General features: G+C 41.6%; 1 protein-coding gene across 2 annotated transcripts in view; it reads left to right on the top strand.

Annotated features, from left to right (window-relative positions):
• The window catches only part of MLIP (muscular LMNA interacting protein), a 551,953-nt gene that overhangs the window by 154,982 nt on the left and 372,785 nt on the right, over window positions 1–24,186 (top strand). For both annotated transcript variants that reach the window (XM_075340299.1, XM_075340300.1), the window contains exon 2: window positions 4,844–4,897. In XM_075340299.1, coding sequence (XP_075196414.1) covers window positions 4,844–4,897 — 54 coding nt within the window. The remainder of the gene's footprint in view (window positions 1–4,843; window positions 4,898–24,186) is intronic.

Here is a 24,186-nt window from a genome sequence, read left to right as displayed (position 1 = left end):
CTTACTTGTAAATCATTTAATAATAATACATTCGGACATCAGTGGTTTTAGCACCAACAGGAAAACAACACAAGCCTCTTATGCAGATAAACACCCCACAGAAGATAAACGTTTATTGTAATTGAGAATACTTGTGATCAATTGTGGATGCCATCCTGGGATCATGTGCTCTACTTTGTGGGTTTTCCTGGTTTTAATTATTTTTTGAATTAACATCAATAAAGTTTCTACTTTTATAAAAAAAAAATATGTATACGCTTTCACTTCATACCTAATCAATAATTTGGTTGGGTTGTTGCTATTAGAAACAAATCAGAGTCTAGTCTAGGGCAAATGCTAGCCTGTTTTGAACCCTATGAATTTCTGGATTTACATTTGTCCTGGTTTGTCCATCCCCGTGAGAGTGTTCAGGTTCAGTCATTACACAAAACTGAAGTCACCAGCAAAGTATGACAAAGGAGGAAACTCCGTGTTTGGTGACATCCATGGCTTCCAGGCTTTGTATGCAAAAGATTTTCTACAAAGCATTAAAAATTAACATTTTGTTTATGATAAAGCAAATTTGTCAAATTGATTTTGAGACTCTTAATTGAGGAGGTTTTGAAAAAAAAAATGGTTGCAATTCTTAAATATTTCCCAGGATAGTTTTGTTCAACCCCTTTAAATAAACCTGAAAGTTCTTTAACTGCATTTCACCTGCTTCATTTTAAAGAAAAAATTGTGGCATGCAGAGCCCAAATCACAAAAATTCAGTCAGTGCCCAAATATTTCTGAAACTAATTGTAATTGGTGTAAAACATTAATATACTTTCCTTTGGTATGTAAGACAATGAAATTTCTCAATTTGAAGAAAAATTTATATGCCAAAATACACAATAATAAATGTTTCCCTTTTGTGTATGAGACATCATAGCTGCTTCAGCCTTGAGCATGAAGACATTTGAAATTTAAACAGAATGCATGCAAGGGGAAAACTGTTGAAAACCAGAATACAAAATATTTAATGGCCAAAATTATTGGTATTCCGTATGTACCAGTAGCATAGCTTCTGGGGGGGGGGGCCTAGGGTGCTGTTGCCCCGAGCCCCGTGCTCAGATGGGGCCCACTCGGAGCTACAACACTGCTGTATCAGTGACACTGCACCTTTAAATATAGTGGCTTGGCCACATCATGAGGTTTAGGACGCGCCCACGTCCGTCCTATCACAGAGCACACCTGTTTGCAGAGTGTTCCCGGCTGCTCCTCCAGGACCTTGGCCGGGCTCAGTGCTGGCTCCGCCTGCCTCTGCCTCTGCTGCCTGTGATTTCCTCCTGCTGTACACGGGGCTTGTGGTAAGATGCAGATAGCATCTAATATTATGTACAGTGAGGAGAGAAGAGAGTTACTGTGGTGCCAGGTGGCAGTTTCCAATACTGTGCAGTGTGGGACATATTAACATGTATGTAACAAGGGGATGTGTGTGTGGTGGGGAGGTGGGCTATATAATATAAGGGCCTGATAGCATGTATGTAATGTGGGGATATGTGTGGGGGTGGAGGGCTATATAAGGGCCTGATAACATGTATGTAATGAGGAGATGTGTGTGTGTGGGGGATATATAATATGAGGGCCTGATAACATGCATGTAATGAGGGGATGTGTGGGGGAGGGAAGCTATATAATATAAGGGACTCAGGTGCTGGACTGGCACAATATATCTCCAGACCTAAATGCTATTGAAGATCTGTGGGGCATCCTCAAATGGAAGGTGGAGGACTGCAAGATCTCCAACATCCACCAGCTCTGTAATTTCATCATGGAGGAGTCCTGAAGTTTCCTTTATTTCATAATATATGAAATATATATATTTAAAATATAGGAAATCTCTTTATCTACAGCATCTGTGGTTTTTAGCGCGGCATTTAAAACCGGTTTTCTATTTGATTTATATGATAACCTGCTTTCCGGGGCCGCTGCTAAACCACATAAAACCACTCACATGCTATCATAGGGGGTTGTGACTGGCACAACCCTACCAGGTGAGTGTATCTCTTTCCGTTCTGTCTCTCTACCCTCATACCGGGTAAGACCCTATTGCGCTTTTTCCCCCCTACAGCTTTATCATGGAGGAGTAGAAGAGGATTCCAGTGGCAACTTGTGAAGCTCTTGTGAACTCCATGCTGAAGAATGTTAAGTGTGTGCTTGAAAATAATGGTGACCATACAAAGTATTGACACTTTTGGCACAAATTGGCCATTTTCACTTTAGTAGTATACTCACTTTTGTTGCCCAATGGTTTAGACATTAATGACTGTGTGTTGAGTTATTTAGAGGGCACCATATTTCCACTGTTATACACGCTGTACACTGACTACAGTACATTGTATCAAAGTTTCATGTCTTCACTGTGTTGCAACATAAAACTTTACTAAGTCATATTAAAAGTTATAAAGGTACAAAAAGTTCCATGATAACGCCAAAGAATGGATACTTGACGTGTTTCGGACTCAAGAAATAAAAACACAGTCCTTAGTGATAAGCTTATGATTAAGGACTGTGCATTTATTTCTTGAGTCAGAAACGCGTCACGTATCCTTTCTTTTGCGTTATCGTGGAACTTTTTGTACCTTTATAACTTTTAATATGACTTAATAAAGTTTTTTGGATTTTATCTTACTGGAATCGGTGCTGGCTCCTCCCCCTCCTTCCTTTGAGTAGCAGCTTGATACCTGCATCAGACATCATTTGAAAAGCAAGGCCAGCATTTCAAAGTGTGTATTCTTTAATGGTATTTTGAAGTAAAACATACACTGGTGCAATGACATTGCGAATGTATTATTGTAGGTGGAATGGCAAGAATCAGCTGTCAGGTTTTCTTCAATTTATATTGTGGGGGCTGCATGCTCAAACTTTATCAATTATGGATAAATATTTGGCTTCTATTTATTTAGTTGACCTTAACATCAAATAAAGTAGGGAAAATAATAAAAAATATATATATCTATGAAAACATAGACTAGTAGTTCTTTGGTTCTGGATGCATAATTGGCCACCAAGGATACACAATTATCCCGTCACCACTCACAATCTTAGAATAAGTATTCATTTCCTTGTGGATAAGCGAGGGAAGTGAATATGTAAACATTTTCTGCTTTGAGAAAGAGGAGCCATGGGTGATGTAAAGCCTAAGTACAACTCCGTTATGATTCATACATTTCAGTAACATGTACTTCTAAATTTAGTGGATTTTATGTATAGCCATTCTGCTGTATAAATCAGTTTTCTAAAGATGTGCTGGCAATTATAATGGGTTCAAAGCCTCCATGGAAGTCCCATCTTACGTACATCCACCAAGGTCATTTACTTCTAGAAGAAAAGCTAGAAAATATTATCCTTCTATTTACAATCTCTATAGTTTGTCTGCTGATTGTTGTCTGAAGGTTGCGGAGTAATCATCTATTGTTTTGAGAAAATAAAGGAAGGCTTTATTACAGTATACAAAAAGAATAGTTAATCTACAACCAATGGTGATATTTATTATGAAGTAAATACTCAAAACTAATATATCCAAAAAGTAATTCTACTGTAAGATTGCGGCTGACTGCCTATGACTGAGGTATTGCAATAAAGAGTGGTATGAAAGTAGAAGACAAATGTAGGCCTGCTGGTCACTTGGTATTCTTGTCTTTGAGTACTGACACTTATAACAAGAAAAATCCAGGCAGAAACACTATTGTGACCTCCAGAAAGCATGAAATATTTATAGAGTGGGAAATGATCAGTGCAAGATTCCTTGCAGAATGTTCCAGACAACGTCAGGTACGGATTTGTTAACAACATTGTTACATACCAAATTCCGTATATTCATACTACTAATAATTTAGTACAAGGAGTGGGATTTATGTTTTGAGTTATGGGAGTTTTATAAAGGGCACTTTTTTTGCTGAATTATCAAACCTTTTAAAATAATGTTATTAGACTGGCCACATAAAACAAAATATTAGATTCTCCAAAAGAGAATCTGTCAACAGGTTTTTGCTATGTAAGCTGAATGCAGCATGCTGCAAGGGTTAACACAGAGAGTTCAGGCATGCCTGTTTTGTCACAGTCCAAATTTTTGTTGATTTGTTATATTTGTTTACGAAGCAGGACCCTTATCATTATAGGAATAGAAACTGTGCAGGGCACTAATAGAATAGAATATATAGGATAGGATAAGATAGATAGATAGATGATAGATGCATGGATAGATGGATGCATAGATAGATAAATGCATAGCTAGAAAAAAAGAGATGGATAGAATTGATAGATGAAACGATAGAAAGAATAGATTGAATACGTAGATAGACATATGAAAAGATTGATAGATGAAGAGCTTGCTAGGTAGCTTTTACAGCTGTTTAGCAGAATTAAAAAATAATGTTAAAGATAAAAACACATGAGGTCGTCGCCATTTTTAAAAAATCAACCAAGGTACAGCTGACAGCTAAGGGCTGACAGCCCGCAGCTGCTGCTCTACCTTTGCGGTATATGAAAAAGGGGGGGACCTCACGTTTTCTTTTTTTTTATTACTTTTATTCTGTTAAATAGCTGTACAAACTATGTTGCTATCTCTCTATCTATTTATTCTTTCTATCTGTTCATCTATTCTATCTCTTCTTTCTAACTATGCATCTACAGTACTAGATAAAAATGATAACTGATCAGTTAGCGAACCACTTAATAAAGTGATCCTTTTGTGCAATCCGTTAACAAATCCGTTATTAGACCGCCGTCGTATCCATTATAAAGAGATCATTACAGGACATGTGAACCCAGCCTTATATTGTATAAATAAATTAATTGACTCTATTCTTTATCACAGGATACATCCAATCCTTATAAAGGACACATTAAGTTCCAAGAGATGGAGTCTTTGGTAAGTATTGTTTTGTGTGTTTTAAACATTTTGCAAACTTGGCGGCCTAAATTCTCTACTATTATAACTCACAGATAGTAAGGTCCAGACCCTTTTACAAATTGTGCATTGGCGCCCAGGAGCATTATATGTAAAGAAATAAACAATCAGATTAGCATAGGAAACATATTAGCTGATAATATATTGTATTAGTATCAGAGTTAGTATGTTAGTATAGCTCTAAATAAAGGGGTTGTCCACTACTAGGACAACCCCTTCTGATTCCACGTTTTAACAGATAAAATAATAAATCCTATACTCACCTCCCATACCGATGCTGTTCCAGCAGATATATACATATATATGTGTGTAATATATGAGAAATTCATGGGTAAAAGGGTATTTAGGGACTGAAGGGTTATTTAGAATATTTATAGCATTTAGTATTTTTTTGATAAAATTATATCAGTATGTTTTCTTTGGAATTCGTATTTTTGTATAAAGATTTTTTTTTTTATTTTTTGTTTAGATACTGCATACACAGTTTATGATTATAATATAGCATAGAAACTATATATATGTATGTGTGTGTGTATATATATATATATATATATATATATATATATATATATATATATATATATATATATATATATATATTTAGGTAAAAAGGAATCAGATGGTTCATAGACAATGGTATCAGAATTATATCAGTTAAACAATATTAATTAAAAATCTTTCCTTTTATATTTTTTTATATATTAATTGATGATCTTTATAGTTTATATGAACTTTAATATAAATTATTTAGCGTCTTACATTATATTTTTATTCAATATTAATTTAGTTAATTTTTCATTTAATGAAAGATATACAGTATGTGAAGGATTTGTTTGTTTCTCTGGGTCAACATTTAATTATTTATGTAAATCAATTGAGGAAGCTATTTAATTGGTAGTTTGGTGTTGTATTCATATCATGTTTGAGAAATGCTATCAAGCTGAAATGCGTCTATTTATTATATGTACATAAAATGGATTCAATTTACACAGCAAGATAACAAGCTTGCCTGCCTTTTTTTTTTTCTAAATATTTATATATGGGATGCCATCCCTGGACAGGAATACCTAATCTACTTGAGTGCCGCCTGGAATTCAGTTTGGACTAACTAGGGACTTAGGTAGATTTTGGATATATAGATTTCTCACATAAAAGTGTTATTTTACTGTCCATTGTTACCTTTTGTAAAAATATAAACTTGGCTATAAAAACTATTCATGCATGTTCACTGTGAACAGCTACAATAGCAATGGCCCCAATAATAACAGTTCATAACCCAGACGTTCACACTTCTTCAATGGCCTCTTATCTTTTGGGAGTTATGTGTTCTTTCATAATAAATTATTTTTTTTCCAATAACCTTCAGAGCACTATCCTTCCTGACAATTGATCTACTTGTATTGACTTGCTCTGTGCTTACAATGTGTTCGGCACATTTGCCATGCTGATTATCTCTTTTGTATTGAAGTATTTGATATTTGCATTTGTAGTCAGTTCTCTATTTTTTTAATTAAAATGGTTTTTCATTAACTGTTTGTCTACGCTACAGTTAAAATTTCCCTGGATGTAGTTGTATACCATGAAAGCAGTAATGCTGACCAATGATTATGTACAGCATTGTTTCATTGTAAGCAATAAGTGACCCTCCTACTTTGACTACACCACTATTCTCTATATATGAAAATGCTAAAACCCTTCACAATATCCGCCATACATGTATGGCACATGTCGTAAGCGGGTCTATGGAATAGCCTATGCCTTGCCCTCGAGAAAACCACCGCATGTTAGCGATCGCATGGGGCTTTAACCCAATCCTGGCCCGCTACATTTACTTGTCATGCCCTGGATTCCACAGGTCTGTTTTACTTCCACATTTCCCCACGGAGGTTTGCTGTGCCTGCCCTTTGGTTGGAATTATTTAAGCTGTGGGGATTTTCCTCCAAGTTCCCAACAGGCTCTCTGGACCCCCAGCCCTCCAGCTTATAAGCAATAATAAAGATTTTGGGCAATGCCAAATGCAAAACAAAAGTCATAAATGCCATATGAGTTATAGAGGATGAAAAGGATGAAGTAGTCAGAAATGAAGTTGAGAAGTCTCGATGTTTACATTTCTATTTTGCATCTGTGTTCTTTAGGAGAGCAAATGCAAAATTGCAGAACCACTAGCCAGAAAAATTTCTGGAGGACAGGAGAAGTCCTAGAAGATTGGAGAAGGGTAAATGTTGTCCCTCTCTTCACAAAATGAAAGAAAATTGAGCCAGGAAATTACAGGCCAGTGTGACTTACGTCTGTCTATACCAGGAAAGATCTTACATACACAATGTGCATGTAAGCACTTGGATGAGAATGCAGTAATTAACTTGAGCCAGCATGGGTTTGTAATAAACAAGTTATGCCAGACTGAGCTAATTTCCTTCTTTGATAAAATCAATGAATTCATTAAAGCATTTTCTAAAGTGTCTAATACTATCCTCATTGATAAAATGACCAGATGTGAGATTGACAACGCTTAGTTAGGTGAATTCATAATTAGCTCAGTGATCATACCCAAAAAGTGGTAATAAATGATTCTACATCCAATTGAAAGAGTGTTTCTTAGGGTAAGTTCACACAGTGCGTTTTTCGCGGCGTTTTTCAGGTGCGTTTTTGCTCAGAAAACTGCATGACTTTGCTTCCCCAGCAAAGTCTATGATTTTTCATTTTTGCTGTCTGCACACAGCGTTTTTTTAGCTGCGTTTTTGTGGTGCCCAGAAAAATGAAGCATGTCAATTATTTTTTGCGTTTTTCACTGCGTTTTCCACCCATTGAGTTCAATGAGATGTTCAAAAATGCAATGAGAAATGCAAATTGCAAATATAGCTGCATTTTAGTGCGTTTCTATGACTAAAAATGCAGCTATAAACGCAAGGGGTGGGTAGTAAAGTGACATGTACAGGAAGAGGATTCCTTCTGTCAGTAAACACAGAAGCATGAATCCTCCCGGTACCGCCACCGCTGCCTCAATCTCCCGTCCTGCGCCATGTCAGCTCCCGTGCGGTGTCATGTCCGGGCGGGAGTTGGAAGCAGCTGTAAAATTAAAAGTGAACAGTAGAAAAAAAAAGTCATACTAACCTGTCAGCAGTCTCCCGGTGCCATGTCCACTTCCAGCTTCTCTCCCTGTACCGCCATCCCCACTTCGGCTGTGTGCAGACGGCTGGGACACCTCCGATAGCTGCAGGACCTGGCGGGGGATCACCTGATGCGGTCACCTAATGCAGTCACCTGATGCATCAGCTGATCATAAGTCTCACGGTGAAGCCGGCTTTTTACCGCCCGTCCGGCTTAAACTATCAGCTGATGCCGTCAGGAGACCACTTCACTGATAACCGGCAGCTCCTGGAGCGATCGGACGGGAGTCAGCACAGACGTGTGTATTTTTTTTTTTTTTGTTTTATTTTTTTTACTGCACTAATGCATCAGCTGATTGTATAAACGGCTTTTATACAATCAGCTGATATGTGATATGATTCACATCCTTGAACCTGACACATCATCTGATCGCTTTGCCTTCCAGCAAACCGATCAGATGATATTGGATCCGGATTGGACATCGCGGGACCCTTGACCCAGGATTACTGTGGAGGGGGGTTCTTTATTTCAATAAAGATGGAGTCACTAATTGTGTTGTGTTTTATTTCTAATAAAAAATATTTTTCTGTGTGTTGTGTTTTTTTATCTTTACTAGAAATTCATGGTGGCCATGTCTAATATTGGTGTGACACCATGAATTTCGGGCTTAGGGCCAGCTGATAATATACAGCTAGCCCTAACCCCATTATTACCCAGCGAGCCAACCGGCATAAGGGCAGCTGGAAGAGTTGGATACAGCACCAGAAGATGCCGCTTCTATGAAAGCGAGATTTTCTGGGGTGGCTGCAGACTGCAAATCGTAGCGGTGGTGCCCAGAAAGCTTGGGCACCCTGAACTCCAGATTCCAATCCCCAGATGCCTAGTTGTACCCGGCTGGACTCAAAAATTGGGGAAGCCAACGTCATTTATTTTTTTTTAATTATTTCATGAAATTCATGAAATAATTAAAAAAAAGGCTTCCATATATTTTTGGTTTCCAGCTGGGTACAAATAGGCAGCTGGGGGTTGGTGGCAGCCTGTACCTGGCTGCTGTACCTGGCTAGCATACAAAAATATGGCGAAGCCCACGTCATTTTTTGGGGGGCAAAAAACTCCTGCATACAGTCCTGGATGGAGTATGCTGAGCCTTGTAGTTCTGTAGCTGCTGTCTGCTCTCCTGCATACACTAGTGGATGGAGTATGCTGAGCCTTGTAGTTCTGCTCCCCCTGCCCCTCCCTCCAACATACAGTCCTGGATGGAGCATGCTGAGCCTTGCAGTTCTGCAGCTGCTGTCTGCTCTCCTGCATACACTAGTGGATGGAATATGCTGAGCTTTGTAGTTCTGCTCTCTCTGCCTCTCCCTCCAGCATATACTCCTGGATGGAGCATGCTGAGCCTTGTACATCTGCAGCTGTCTGCTCTCCTGCATACACTAGTGTAGAATGAAAAACATATTGAGGAAGGAAATGACATCAGACCTTTTTTTTTTTTTTCAACAATCTGTAATGGCATTGTTCACTAATAAAAAACGCAGTGAGCAAATGCACCAAAACGCGACAAAAATGCATGCGTTTTTTGGTGCGTTTTTTGCCGTGGGTGCATTTTTGTGCGTTTTTTGCAGCAAAAAAATGCACAAAAACGCAGCGTCAAAAAAATGCAGTGTGTGAACTTAGCCTTAAGGGTTACCACAAGACTCTGTCTTAGGGGTGCTTCACACATAGCGAGATCGCTACCGAAATCGCTGCTACGTCATGGTTTTGGTGACGCAACAGTGACTTCATTAGCGATCTCGCTGTGTGTGACACTGAGCAGCGATCTGGCCCCTGTTGTGAGATCGCTGCTTGTTACACACAGCCCTGGTTCGTTTTTTTCTTGTCGCTCTCCTGCTGTGACGCACAGATCGCTGTGTGTGACAGCGAGAGAGCGACGAAATGAAGCGAGCAAAGAGCAGGAGCTGGCAGCTGCGGTAAGCTGTAACCAGGGTAAACATCGGGTAACCAAGCTGGTTACCCGATATTTACCTTCGTTACCAGCCTCCGCCGCTCTCACGCTGCCAGTCCCGGCTCCCTGCTCTCTGCACATGTAGCTGCAGTACACATCGGGTTAATTAACCCGATGTGTACTGTAGCTAGGAGTGCAGGGAGCCAGCTCTAAGCAGTGTGCGCTGCTCTCTGCACATGTACAGTAGCTGCAGTACACATCGGGTTAATTAACCCGATGTGTACTGTAGCTAGGAGAGCAGGGAGCCAGCGCTAAGCAGTGTGCGCTGCTCTCTGCACATGTAGCTGCAGTACACATCGGGTTAATTAACCCGATGTGTACTGTAGGTAGGAGAGCAGGGAGCCAGCGCTAAGCGGTGTGCGCGGCTCCCTGCTCTCTGCACATGTAGCGACATTATGATCGCTGCTGCGTCGCTGTGTTTGACAGCTAAGCAGCGATCATAACAGCGACTTACTAGGTCGCTGTTACATCACAGAAAATGGTGACGTAACAGCGACGTCGTTATCACTGTCGCTATGTGTGAACCCAGCCTTAAGCTGGTGTCACACATAACGACGACGACAACGACGTCGCTGCAACGTCACCATATGCTGTGACGTTGCAGCGACCATAGATGATCGTTAGTAAGCTGTCAAACATGCTAAATAAAGCAGCGACGAAGCAGAGATCATAGCGACGTCGACGGTCGTTGTGTGGTTTCAGACATGTCATTGCACGACGAGTCAGAGGTGTGGTTTTAACCCCTAGATACGGTTTGCGTTATCTCTTTTCACGCCCCTCTGTTCCTATTGGTGATCGCTACAGCGCTTTGCGTTGTCTTTCTTCACGCCCCTCTGTTCCGATTGGTCATCACTACAGCGTCGCCTGATTGGGTGACCGTATCAAACAAAAGACGACGCAGTAGCGCTTCCATTCACTCTACCTGAGCTTTTTCAGAACGCAGTTTGTTGCAGTGATTTTTTCAATTTGTTGATTTCGTCTTGGATTTTTAATATTCTCCTGACTTAAAGGTAAGTAATTTTTTTAGGCAGTATTATACCAATATTCTAGTACATCGTGACATTAATATAGCAACTGTATTCTTGTATATTGTGGCAGTATTATAGTTATATTTAGTTATATTTATCTATGTACATAGGGGGAAGTATTATAGCTTTTCTATTCCTGACGTTATATATTCAATACCGCTGTACATATAGTTATGTTCTTGTACATAGGGGCAGTATTATAGTAGTTATATTCTTGTATATAGAGGCAGTATTATAGTAGTTATATTCTTGTACATAGGGGCAGTATTATAGTAGTTATATTCTTGTATATAGGGGCAGTATTATAGTAGTTATATTCTTGTATATAGGGACAGTAATATAGTAGTTATATTCTTGTATATAGGGAGCAGTATTATAGTAGTTATATTCTTGTACATAGGGGCAGTATTATAGTAGTTATATTCTTATACATAGGAGCAGTATTATAGTAGTTATATTCTTGTACATAGGGGCAGTATTATAGTAGTTATATTCTTGTACATAGGGGCAGTATTATAGTAGTTATATTCTTGTACATAGGGGCAGTATTATAGTAGTTAAATTCTTGTACATAGGGGCAGTATTATAGTAGTTAAATTCTTGTATATAGGGGGCAGTATGATAGTAGTTATATTCTTGTACATAGGGGGCCGTATTATAGTAGTTATATTATTGGACATAGGAGCAGTATTAAAGTAGTTGTACATAGGTGGCAGTATTATAGCAGCTATATTCTTGTGCTTAGTTTATAACAATGTAGTAATACATTAATTTCCTTTTTTTTCAGATGTCTTCCAACAAACAAGAATTCATAAGGGAGGTGATTGAGATGTATCAATCCCTGCCTTGTTTGTGGAAGATAAAGTCTGTCGATTACAGCAATCGATACAAGAAAAAGCAGGCCTATGAGCAGCTTATTGAATTGTTCCAGAGGCATAACCCAATGGAGACCATTACGACAGAGATTGTGCGAAAGAAAATCCAGGGTCTTCGCACCGTTTATAAAAAGGAACTAAATAAGGTGGAAAAGGCCAGCAAATCTGGTGCCGGAACGGAGGAACTTTACGTTCCAAAGCTTTGGTACTACGATTTGCTGGCCTTCATAAGAGACCAAGAGGTCCCACGGACAATAACATCGCTGTCCTTTGGTCCCGGAACACAGCCTGAGGTCCGGCCTGACACCCCAGTTGGAGATGTAAGTACCTTTGTGAAACTTTTGATGTACATGGCATTATTTAATTGAAAATAGTTACTACGGTTTTCTATGATTACTGTTGCAGATTTCAAAATGTATCCCTTCCAGTTCAGATAAGTATACTCCTTTACTAGTTTCACCACACTCTATTTTCATACCATGTAATGACATTTCATATCTTGTAGTACTAGTCTGCCCCTCCCATTAGTTTCCAGTGCATGTGTATCCCTGTGCCTGCTGCTCATGATATCTGATTTTAACATCATTTTTATTGTTCCGCAGGATCGTTGTGAAGCTGGGCCAATAGTGACAGGTGGTGATGATGAAATTGCCGGGACTTCCGAGGAGACCGCAGAAGCTCCATTACCGCGGCGGATCTCCTCAACCCGTAAGAGGCAGCCGAACAACTCATCTTCAACAGACCTTATGGATATGGCGAAGAAAATCCTGGAGCAGCACAGCAGACCATCCATTTGCGGATTTGCCCAGCTTACGGATGAAAGACTCCGTAAGCTGGATGACAAACAAAGAGTTCATGTCGAAAGGGTCATGCTGGAGGCCCTCAACAAGGCGACAGAGGGGAAACTGACAGACTCCTCAAAAGTGTGTGACGTAGAACATCGACAACAGTCTTCATGGGATCAAGTGCCATGGATGAGGATGGAGCCTCCACCACACCTCCAGCATGACCCCCCCGCACAGTATCCCATGTTCCCCCCAACGAACCAATTTTTCAGCCCACAGAGGCAACATTTAAATGACTCGAATAAGCAATACCAAAATTTATAGTTTTTGTTTTTTGTTCTAATATTTATGCTGTTTTTGTTGTTGTTTAAGCAATGTTAGGGAATTGTAATAAAAAATGTCTTTGATTTCAAACTTTTGTACAGCTTTCATGAATTCTGCATAACATTATTCACGGGGTAAAGGGTTGGGTGGAGGTCAAGGTCGCCATCATGGCACAACGCTACAGATGCACATATATAATGTGTGTGTGTGGGTGTTTTTTTATTTTTCTTAAATAAGAATGTTTTTGTGGGTTCTTTGTTTTAAAGCTGTGGTGGGGAACATAGTGCTCTCCCTGCTGGCTTCTAGTGCTGTCACTGTCAGTGCTGTTTGTGTTATGCCACCTACAGCTCTTTGTGCTGCCACCTATTGCTGTGTTGCCCAGGGATTGGGGGGGAAATGAGATCCTGGCCAAGGGGTTACTTCTGCAGGTATCCCGGTGTCGTGACCCGGTCTGTAATGTCAAGCTCCCAAAAAAGAGGGGGATTAGGTAGGGGGAATTGTCTGTCACGCCACCCGTGGGTTGCGTTGATAAGGTGGTGGCACCGCCACTGCCTCTGGGGACCGTGCCCGGGACTGATGGTGTGGGGCAGCTAGGTGGGATACCCTCCACGGGTAGGGGGATTTATAGTCCCACGGACCAATTGGGAGAGGTAGTTTGTAGAGTGACGGGTACAGTCCTCGCCTTGTACCGGGTGGTGCAGGAGTACTCACAGTATAAACCAATAACTAACCCCAGTCCAGTAATTAACCAAGTTGCTGGTAACAGGTGCCAACGGCCCGCTGCTGTGAAGACGGGTCCCACACCCGTGTGTGTAATTCAGGTGATCTTTTCCTGCCCGAGGTATGTGTCTTCTTTTCACACTGGTCCGTACTGGGTCCCGACAGCTGGCACCCCTCTCCTGGTCCACTTCGGGTCCCACAAGAGGCTGGCCCATTCCTGAGGCCGTGAGTACCACTCACCCCAGCCCCACACAGGGGCTGCTTATGTGACGCCCTGGACTAGCCAGGTGGTCTCAGAGGTAACATCACACACACACACACACACCCTCCCCTGGACAGTCAAGATCATTGAAAAAAAAAAAAAAAAACATTGTTGCCACTCTACAGTCTTGATGTCCTCCTGTTTTCGTGGGGAGGGGGTGAGTGGGGTCTGATTGGCTGGTGTGTGTTTGTGTGTGGGAACCTCCCCAAGGGAGGGTTAAATCAGCATCAATAACATGTATGCAGACCTCTGTAACACCCAGGTTTTGCCAGGGCGGCACAGTGCTCTTTGTGCTGCCAACTACTGCTCAGGGTGATGTATATGCCCCATACTCTTAAGGGATGTATATGACGCAGCCTCTCCTGGGATGTATATGCCTCAGTGTTTCCTGTGATGTATATGCCCTAGCTTCTCCTGTGTTGTGTATGCCCCCAGCCTCTCCAGACCAAGACATACATGGAAATGTAGTGGTGAGAATCAAAATGATCAATCTCACCGAACATCACAGTCTCTCCAGCCACCACTCTGGGGCTGATTTTATTAATTATTTTAACAAATATAGCCTGGTCGTGTTCAAGTTGATAATTTGGTGTGGCCCCCGTTGGTTGGTAGAAAATTCCAAATGGTCCCCGGCAGTAAATAGGTTCCCAAACCCTGTTTGAAAGTTTTGTCCAAAAATGTAAGCAACAGCGAAAATAAACTAGAAAGATTTATGTGACATACAAAACAAAAAAAACATTTAAATCACAAACATTCAGTGGCCCTGCTGTTGGGCTGCCAAAAACTGTTCCAGCAGCTCCCCATGACGCCGGACGGCTTCTGACAAATGGCGTTGAGAATCCAACACGTCCTGTAGTGTGGGGATTTCTGTGGAGGGAATGGGAAAAGTTAACCATCCTTGTTCCAACATCGAACTGTCAGGTATATGTTTTTGGTTGACCACTTACGGTTCTGGGGTTCATCACCTTCTTCTTCTTCTGAGGCGCTGATGGCCCAACCAGATCCTGTGGCTAGGGAACACAAATCAAATATTAGTACACGACAGCCCACCATCATTTAAACATCCATGTATCCTTTACAACTTGTAGGGACACCATGATATGTGCATAAATTACAGGAAGGGTAGCCTGCACAAAACTCACCAACTGATGCGGGGGAGAAGGCATCGTTAGAAGAAGTATGGGGAGACTGGGTAGAAGGTGGTGATGGGGTTGAAGGAAGAGATGGGGTTGCAGCAGGTGATGGGGTTGCAGCAGGTGATGGGGTTGGAGAAGGAGAGGGTGTCCCAGCAGGCGGAGGTGGTGGATCGGAAGCAGGAGATGTTGGAGCCGGCGGGGATGATGGCTCCGCAGCAGGAGATGCTGGAGCTGGCGGAGATGGTGGATCCACAGCCGGAGAGGGTGGAGATGGTGGAGCTGCCTGTGCAGCTGGAGGTGGTCCTAGGTATAGGAGAAATCTTTTATTGAGCGCATAACTCCAGGCCACCATGGCTTACGCCTACTTTACACCATACAATTCTGCATACGATATCGTATGTGATGTGACACGCCCCCATCTTATGTGCGACAACTGAAATTTGTTGACCGTGTCGCACCTATGCTTTGTTCCTGTCACAAGTACTTACCCTTCTATACGACCATCCATACGTAAGAAGCGGGACGCAGGTAAGTTGCAGTTCATCATTCCCGGGGTGTCACACACTGCGATGTGTGCTGTCTCGGGAACATTGAGCAACCAGACGTTCAATTTTTAGTAATTGAACGACGTGTATGCGATGACCGGTTATTCGTTTAATCGTAATGGCATGTAGGTTTTACAGACTACAATATCTCTAACGATGCCGGATGTGCATCACTTACAACGTGACCCCGCCGACACATCGGTAGATATATTGTAGCATGTAAAGCCCGTGTATAGACTGCTTTTTTACGTATGTTTGACAAACCTTTTTCTAGGGGCACCAGACACATGGGGACCACTTGCCTCAAAGCAGCAAACATGCTGCATTCATTGGAAAAACAAGGCACAAAAATCAATCACTTAAATTCTTCTATTTTATTCTGTTCTGTAAATAGTATAACATATGGCTTGTACTCAAGGCTTCTAATGTCACTCTGATATGCACCGAGATAACAATGATAATCAGAGATTCAAATGCAAAGATAAAATAAACCCATTATACCCCAGGAGCATTGAAGTTTTGAGGTATCTGAAATTTACCTATGTTCAAGTTAGATAATTAGCTCTTTTTCGCCACCTTGACCCTCTGATATGCACACTAGATATCTAGGTATAATGTAATTATTTTCTTTAGATATGCACTGAGATAACACTGATAATCAGGTCAATGGACAATACTCCAAACGCGATTACACAGCATGGTTTATTGCGAAATGGTTTTTGTAAAGACTGGCACAGTGTTGATCAAATCCTAATATATGCAAAGAGTAAATAATCCCATTACCCCAGGAGCATTGAAGTTTTTAGTTATCTGAAAGTTACCTATGATCAAGTTTGCATACCATACCTTTTACAAAGGATAATTAGCTCATTTTCGCCACCTTGTCCCTCTGATATGCACACTAGATATCTCGGTATAATGTGATTATTTTCTTTGCAATATATTGCATTTGAACTACACTGTGCTTTCCAAACAACCTTGTTCTAATCGCGTTTGGAGCATTGGCCAGTCATCTGACTATCCTTCTTATCTCGTTGCATATCTGAGTGAGCAAGTTTAGAAGCCATATGTGTGTGTATATTTCTAGTGCATATGTTTCAGAAATAAATCCCCTCCTTTGGGTCCTCGCCAAACTACCTCATATTTTACACAATTGTATTATTATTCTTTGTAAATTTTATATAAATTAAGATTATTTTTTTTTATTTTAATGATTGGTCATTGGCATTTTGTGCCATGTTTTTCCAATTGTAATCGCTGGGTCACCAGTGTCGGGGAAGAATATCACAGTTAATGTCCATGTTATGAAAGTATGTATGCTGCATTCATTGCTGCACTTATGCATGCGTGGGGAGTGGGTGACAGGTCCTCGATAACTCGTTCAGCACCCATGTGTTCAATTATTTTTGTTTTACTGATTTTTTTCAATACCTTTCATTTTTCCACCAGACAGAACTTTTCAGATTTTTCAGTCAATGTTCCCATATGTTTTCTGCGGGAACCTCACAGCACTTTTTCTTGCTGTAAGCTGCGTCCAACACCATTAAAGGGGGATTGACACACCACGACATCGCAAATATAAGTCGATGGCTTCACGGAAATCTTGACGCACAAACGGCCGCATTAGCGATGCCGTTGCGTGTGACTCCGATGAGCGGTTTTGCATCGTTGAAAAAACGGGCAAAAACGCTAATCGGCGACATGGGTGTCCATTCTCAAAAATCGTGAATGCAGCAGTAACGAAGATGTTCCTCGTTCCTGCGGCAGCACACATCGCTGCGTGTGACGCCACAGGAACGAGGAAGCTCTCCTTACCTGCCTCCCGGGCACATTGCGTAAGGAAGGAGGTTTTACCCAATACTGTATATAACATATATACTATCCTTCATACACAAACAGTAAGTTACGGACTGTGTGACCCCTCGTGGCCCTGCACGCACACCTATCCTTTTTTTCACTGGCAGCACAGGTGTCACACGGATCGCACACTGATGTGATCTGTGTGACATCAGTGTGACAAATACCAGAGAAAACACGGGTCTTTTTAATAAAAAGATTTTCTATATTTACCTCTCTCCAGCGCTGCTGTCTCTGGCTCTGCTGCCTCCCGCTCCTTATCGATGGTAATTATACTCACTGAATATTCACTGCAGTGAGCAGCTGGAAGCAGGGACAGTGATGGGGACCGCATCGCTGGGTGAGTATACAGGTGTGTGTGTATGTTGAGAACCTGGAAGCCGGAGCATCTCGGGGACTCGTCACAGTTCCCAATGAACTCTGATGAACCCATGAAGCTGTAGCGTGGGTGTCGCAGGATGGTCATCAAAGTTCATTGGAAACTCTGATGACCTCCTGGAGGCCACTGTGCTTGCAGAATACTCACCTGTCCCTGCGTTGATGCCCTCAACGGTGCTGTGCCCGGTGCTGTCATCGCGCCGCTCCGGCTTCCAGGTCCTGAGTGCGGTGAATAATCAATGAATGAGCAGTGGTCAGGAGCGGGAAGCAGCAGAGCTGAAGAAAGCAGGTAAATATCCATGATCCATGAACCATAAAGCCATGGGTTGTTCATGGGTAAACAAAGCCGAACAGGACCAAAGCCGCTAAACAGCACTCACCATGACGCCTCTCGATGTCTGCTCGGATGCTGGCGAGGAGTTCACTGGACTTATACCGCAGGTCTGCCAGTTTCTTCCTAATTTGGGTTGTGGATCGCTCCACCCCAAATCGACGGGCCAGGCCTCTACTAATCAGCCTCAGCACAGCCTGCTTATGAAGCATGGGATGGTCATGCTGTGCCTCGCAGAAATAGTCTTTTTTGACCATCATTTTTACTAAATAACGGACCTCCACAGGCCCCCATGGAGAACTGCGACTCCTAGCCGCCATGTTCCCGCCTCTGAACATTAACAGAACATGTACGCCGCCCAACAGACTTCAAAGGCGACGTGAGCAACGTCATCACGTCACGTTCTGAACAACGTCGCAATAGCGATCCCGCTAGCGGTCTCGTTATCAACGAGGCGCTCGAACCGCGTCACAGTAGCGTTCCCGTTTGTGAAACTAGCGGTCTGAATAAAGCTAGCACAGAGTCACAGTAGCGTTCCCGTCTGCGATCCCGGCTGTAACCGAGTCAGATAGCAAAAGGCATAGATAGCACTTAAATCTTTGATTTATGTTTGTGTATTGGATTTTTGTGTTATGGAATTATGGAATGTAAAGTTATGGAATATTCTTGTACATAGGGGCAGTATTATAGTAGTTATATTCTAGTACATGGGGCAGTATTATAGTAGCTATATTCTTGTACATGGGGCAGTATTATGGTAGCTATATTCTTGTACATGGGGCAGTATTATAGTAGCTAAATTCTTGTACATGGGGCAGTATTATAGTAGTTATATTCTTGTGCATAGGGGCAATATTATAGTAGTTATATTCTTGTGCATAGGGGCAATATTATAGTACTTATATTCTTGTACATAGGGGGCAGTATTAAAGTATTTATATTCTTGTACATAGGGGGCAGTATTATAGTAGTTATATTCTTGTGCATAGGGGCAATATTATAGTAGTTATATTCTTGTGCATAGGGGCAATATTATAGTACTTATATTCTTGTACATAGGGGGCAGTATTATAGTAGTTATATTCTTGTGCATAGGGGCAATATTATAGTAGTTATATTCTTGTACATGGTGGCAGTATTATAGTAGCTATTCTTGTACATGGGGCAGTATTATAGTAGCTATATTCTAGTACATGGGGCAGTATTATAGTAGCTATATTCTTGTACATGGGGCAGTATTATGGTAGCTATATTCTTGTACATGGGGCAGTATTATAGTAGCTATATTCTTGTACATGGGGCACTATTATAGTAGTTATATTCTTGTGCATAGGGGCAATATTATAGTAGTTATATTCTTGTGCATAGGGGCAATATTATAGTACTTATATTCTTGTACATAGGGGGCAGTATTAAAGTATTTATATTCTTGTACATAGGGGGCAGTATTATAGTAGTTATATTCTTGTACATAGGGGGCAGTATTAAAGTATTTATATTCTTGTGCATAGGGGCAGTATTATAGTAGTTATAATCTTGTACATCTGGGCAGGTGGGACACCACCGCTGTTGTTGTTGGGCACCCAGGGGAGAGGTAGTGGCAGCTGGATGTTAACCCCTCCGCGGGTAGGGAGGGTGGTCCCGGGGCCCAATGACTTTTTGCTGGGTATAGCAATGGCATAAAGTGTTAGTGGTATCATTTTGATTTACAAATCTATTATGGGAAGGAGAATAGAGCGGACATGCAATTATACTCGATGGGGTATCGGTACAGAGGACCTAAATGGTTGTTGGTCCAAATGGCAGTCAATGTAATAAAAGTCATCAACCATAATAGTTTATATAACATTTTATTGAACAAATGCAAACATTATAAAATTCAGAAAGATTAAAATAAAATGGACAACAAAAATATATTATTAAAAAAACAGTATAGACAGCAAAATGCTCAGTAGGCCTCTATAACATCTGTTGCTGCCAACTTACAGCACCAGGACCGTTAAAATATTGGCAGTAGTTTTCTCGGCAGGCCTTCGCATCATCCTTGTTTCTGCCATGTATGACCGGTTGAAGGCCTGCGATTGTTGGAGCGTTAGCACGCCACTCACCAAGAACCACTTCCCCATTTGTTGGTTCCACAGAGTCCACGAAACCAGGCGGACTGTACGCATTTACATCTTGACGACGAAGGAAGTTGTGCAGCGTGCAACAGGCCAAAACAACAGAGTCTATTGATTGTAGCTTTAGGTTAATCGGAGTGTGGAAAAGTCTGAAGCGGTTGGCCATGATCCCGAAGGCATTTTCTACTACCCGACGTGCCCTTGACAAGCGGTAATTGAAAATGCGTCTTTCCTGCGTAAGAGCGTTTTGTGGAAACGGTTTTAGAAGATTGGCATGAAGCGGGAAGGCTTCATCGCCGACAAAAACAAAATTAAGGTTTCCTGTGGTCTCAGAGTTGGGTGGCAAGTGCAGGGCACCGTTCTGCAAATGCTCACCAAATGCTGTGTGCTCCAAAACACCACCATCAGAAACCCTGCCGTTCATGCCAACATCGACATTTATGAATTCATAGTTTGCATTAACAAGGGCCATCATTATGAGGCTGAAATAGCCCTTGTAATTGTAAAAATAGGATCCGCTGTTCCGTGGTTGCGTGATGCGCACATGTTTTCCATCCAAAGCCCCACCACAGTTTGGGAACTGCCAGAGCTGCTCAAAATCCTTGGCAATTTTATTCCATGCCTCCACTGTTTTAGGAAATTGATTATCACTGCGTAGACTGCGAACAATTGCATTACATGTCTCAGGAATTATTACGCTGAGCAGGGACCTTGAAACAGCAGCAGAAAAATGCAAGTCTTGGAGGGAGCGTCCTGTGGCCAGGAATCGCAGTGTGACTGCCAATCTTTCATCTGGGGGGACGGCAGCACGCATCTTTGTATCCTTTCGTTGAATGAGTGGCGTAACTCTTTCCAGTAACATTTTGAAGGATTCCTCTGACATCCGCAGATAGTTGCGGAAATCATGAGGATCCTTCTCCTGCAGCTCTCTGATAAGTTGCATGTGTGAGAATTCGGACCTCCTCTGCAGCCACTCTCTGGTCCACATGCGCCGCTTTCGCTTTGAACGCCTCTCTAGCATCCGTGCCTCATCTTGTCGCCGAGCTTCCTCCACCAGCATTGCAGCAACTACAACAGCACACTGCATATCATCCATGATGTGAAACTGCAAAAATAAAACGAAATAAGAGAATTTTCAACAATATGTATGTATATTCCTATATACCGGAATATAAAAAATATAATACTTCCAGCTATGTAAATAAATTAATATAACAACTATAATACTGCCCCCTATATACAAGAATATAAGTACTATAATACTGCCCTCTATATACAAGAATATAACTACTATAATACTGCCCCCTATATACAAGAATATAACTACTATAATACTGCTCCTATGTACAAAATTATAACTACTATAATACTGCCCCCTATATGCAACAATATAACAACTATAAAACTGCCCACTATATACAAGAATGTAAGTACTATAGTACTGCCCCCTATATACAAGAATAAAAGTACTATAATACTGCCCCCTATATGCAACAATATAACTATAAAACTGCCCACTATATACAAGAATGTAAGTACTATAATACTCCCCCCTATATACAAGAATAAAAGTACTATAATACTGCCCCCTATATGCAACAATATAACAACTATAAAACTGCCCACTATATACAAGAATGTAAGTACTATAATACTCCCCCCTATATACAAGAATAAAAGTACTATAATACTGCCCCCTATATGCAACAATATAACAACTATAAAACTGCCCACTATATACAAGAATCTAAGTACTATAATACTGCCCCCTATATCCAAGAATATAACTACTATAATACTGACCCAGAATACAACTATAATATTGCCCACTATATCCAAGAATATAACTACTGCTCCCTGTGTATAAGAATATAAATATTATAATATTGGTTCCCTAAGTACAAGAATTCATCCCTAAGTACAAGAATTCAAGTAGTACAATACTGTTCCCGTATACACAAGTACTATCCTATATAAAACAATTTCAAAGCATACCTACCTTTTCAAATACAAGGTCTGATAAGAGGTCTGATGAAAGATCCAGAAAACACGACACACTAGCGACGCCAAACAGAGAATGTAGCTCGTAGAACAAAAAATAGAACTTAAAGAATGAAATCACAGTGACGCCTTCGGCAAGGTACCCAATCGGAACGCTGTTGTAACCACCAATCGGAGACGTAGGGGCGTTGCAAAATAGAGCGCAAAAACACGCCCTTATCCTGCCTTCAGCCCTACGTCACTGTTTTCAGCGTCGTAGCGATGGTCGCTGCTGTGGTGTCAAATACAAGAATGCAGCGCTTATCAGCATGCGCAGCGGGATAACAGCGATCAAAAAATGACCTGGAACATTCAGGAGCGAGCAGCGATTTCGCAGCAGGGGTCTGATCGTTGTTATGTGTCACACACAGCGACGTCGCTGTTGAGGTCGCTGCAACGTCACAGAATATGGTGACGTTGCAGCGACGTCGTTGTCGTCGTCGTTATGTGTGACACCAGCTTTAGCCTCAGTGTTGTTCAACAGTCTTATAACTGATCTAGATAAGGGAACTCTAGGTAAACTAATCAAATTTGTAGACAATGCAAAGCCTGGATGAATAACTAAAGCTGGGTTCACACACAACGACAACGACGTCGCTGTTATCTCATAGGGAACTCTGTATCCAGTTCTAGACACCATATTTTCAAAAAGACATTGAATAACTCGAGCAAGTTCCAAAAGCTTCCAGAATGGTGAGCGGACTGCAAACTATGTCCTACGAGGAACGATAAAAGCACGTCGGAATGTTTAGCTTGCAAATAAGAAGGCTAAGAGGAGACTTAGGGTACCGTCACACTTTAGCGACGCACCAACGATCCCACCAGCGATCTGACCTGGTCAGGATCGCTGATGCGTTGCTACGTGGTCGCTGGTGAGCTGTCAATCAGGCAGATCTCACCAGCGATCAGTGACCAGCCCCCAGCCAGCAGCGATGCGTGGAAGCGACGCTGCACTTGGTAACTAAGGTAAATATTGGGTAACCAAGGGCTTGATTACCCGATATTTACGTTGGTTACCAGCGCACACCGCTTAGCGCTGGCTCCCTGCACTCCTAGCCACAGTACACATCGGGTTAATAAGCAAACATTTGCTTTTTTACCTGATGTGTAACTCCGGCTACGTGTGCAGGGAGCAGGGAGCCAGCACTGACAGCGTGAGAGCAGCGGACGCTAGTAACAAAGGTAAATATCGGGTAACCAAGGAAAGGGCTTCCCTTGGTTACCCGATATTTATGTTGGTTACAGCTTACCGCAGGCTGCCAGACGCCGGCTCCCTGCACGTTCAGATTGTTGCTCTCTCGCTGTCACACACAGCGATGCACAGCGGGAGTGCAACGTTAAAAAAATGAACTAGAGCTGTGTGTAATGAGCAGCGATCTCACAGCAGGGGCCATATCGCTGCTCAGTGTCACACAGAGCGAGATCGCTAATGAGGTCACTGCTGCATCACAAAAACCGTGACTCAGCAGCAATCTCGATAGCGATCTCGCTATGTGTGAAGCACCCTTTAAAAGTTGACTACAAATATCTGAAGGGATGTCACTGTGTAGAGGGATTATCCTTATTCTCATTTGCACATGTAAACATGAGAAGGAATTAAATTAAACTGAAAAGAAGAAGATACAGATTAGATATTAGAAAACATTTTTTGACAGTGACAGTAAACAATAAGTGAAACAGGCTGCCACAAGAGGTGATGACTGATTTTTCCTTCAAAAAGTTGTAGTAGTGGGCTATTG

Source organism: Anomaloglossus baeobatrachus, chromosome 3 (assembly GCF_048569485.1).
Source record: "Anomaloglossus baeobatrachus isolate aAnoBae1 chromosome 3, aAnoBae1.hap1, whole genome shotgun sequence".
Lineage (NCBI taxonomy): Eukaryota > Metazoa > Chordata > Amphibia > Anura > Aromobatidae > Anomaloglossus > Anomaloglossus baeobatrachus.
Note: the sequence above shows the minus strand (reverse complement) of the source record. Positions and strands in the feature narration are given on the sequence as shown.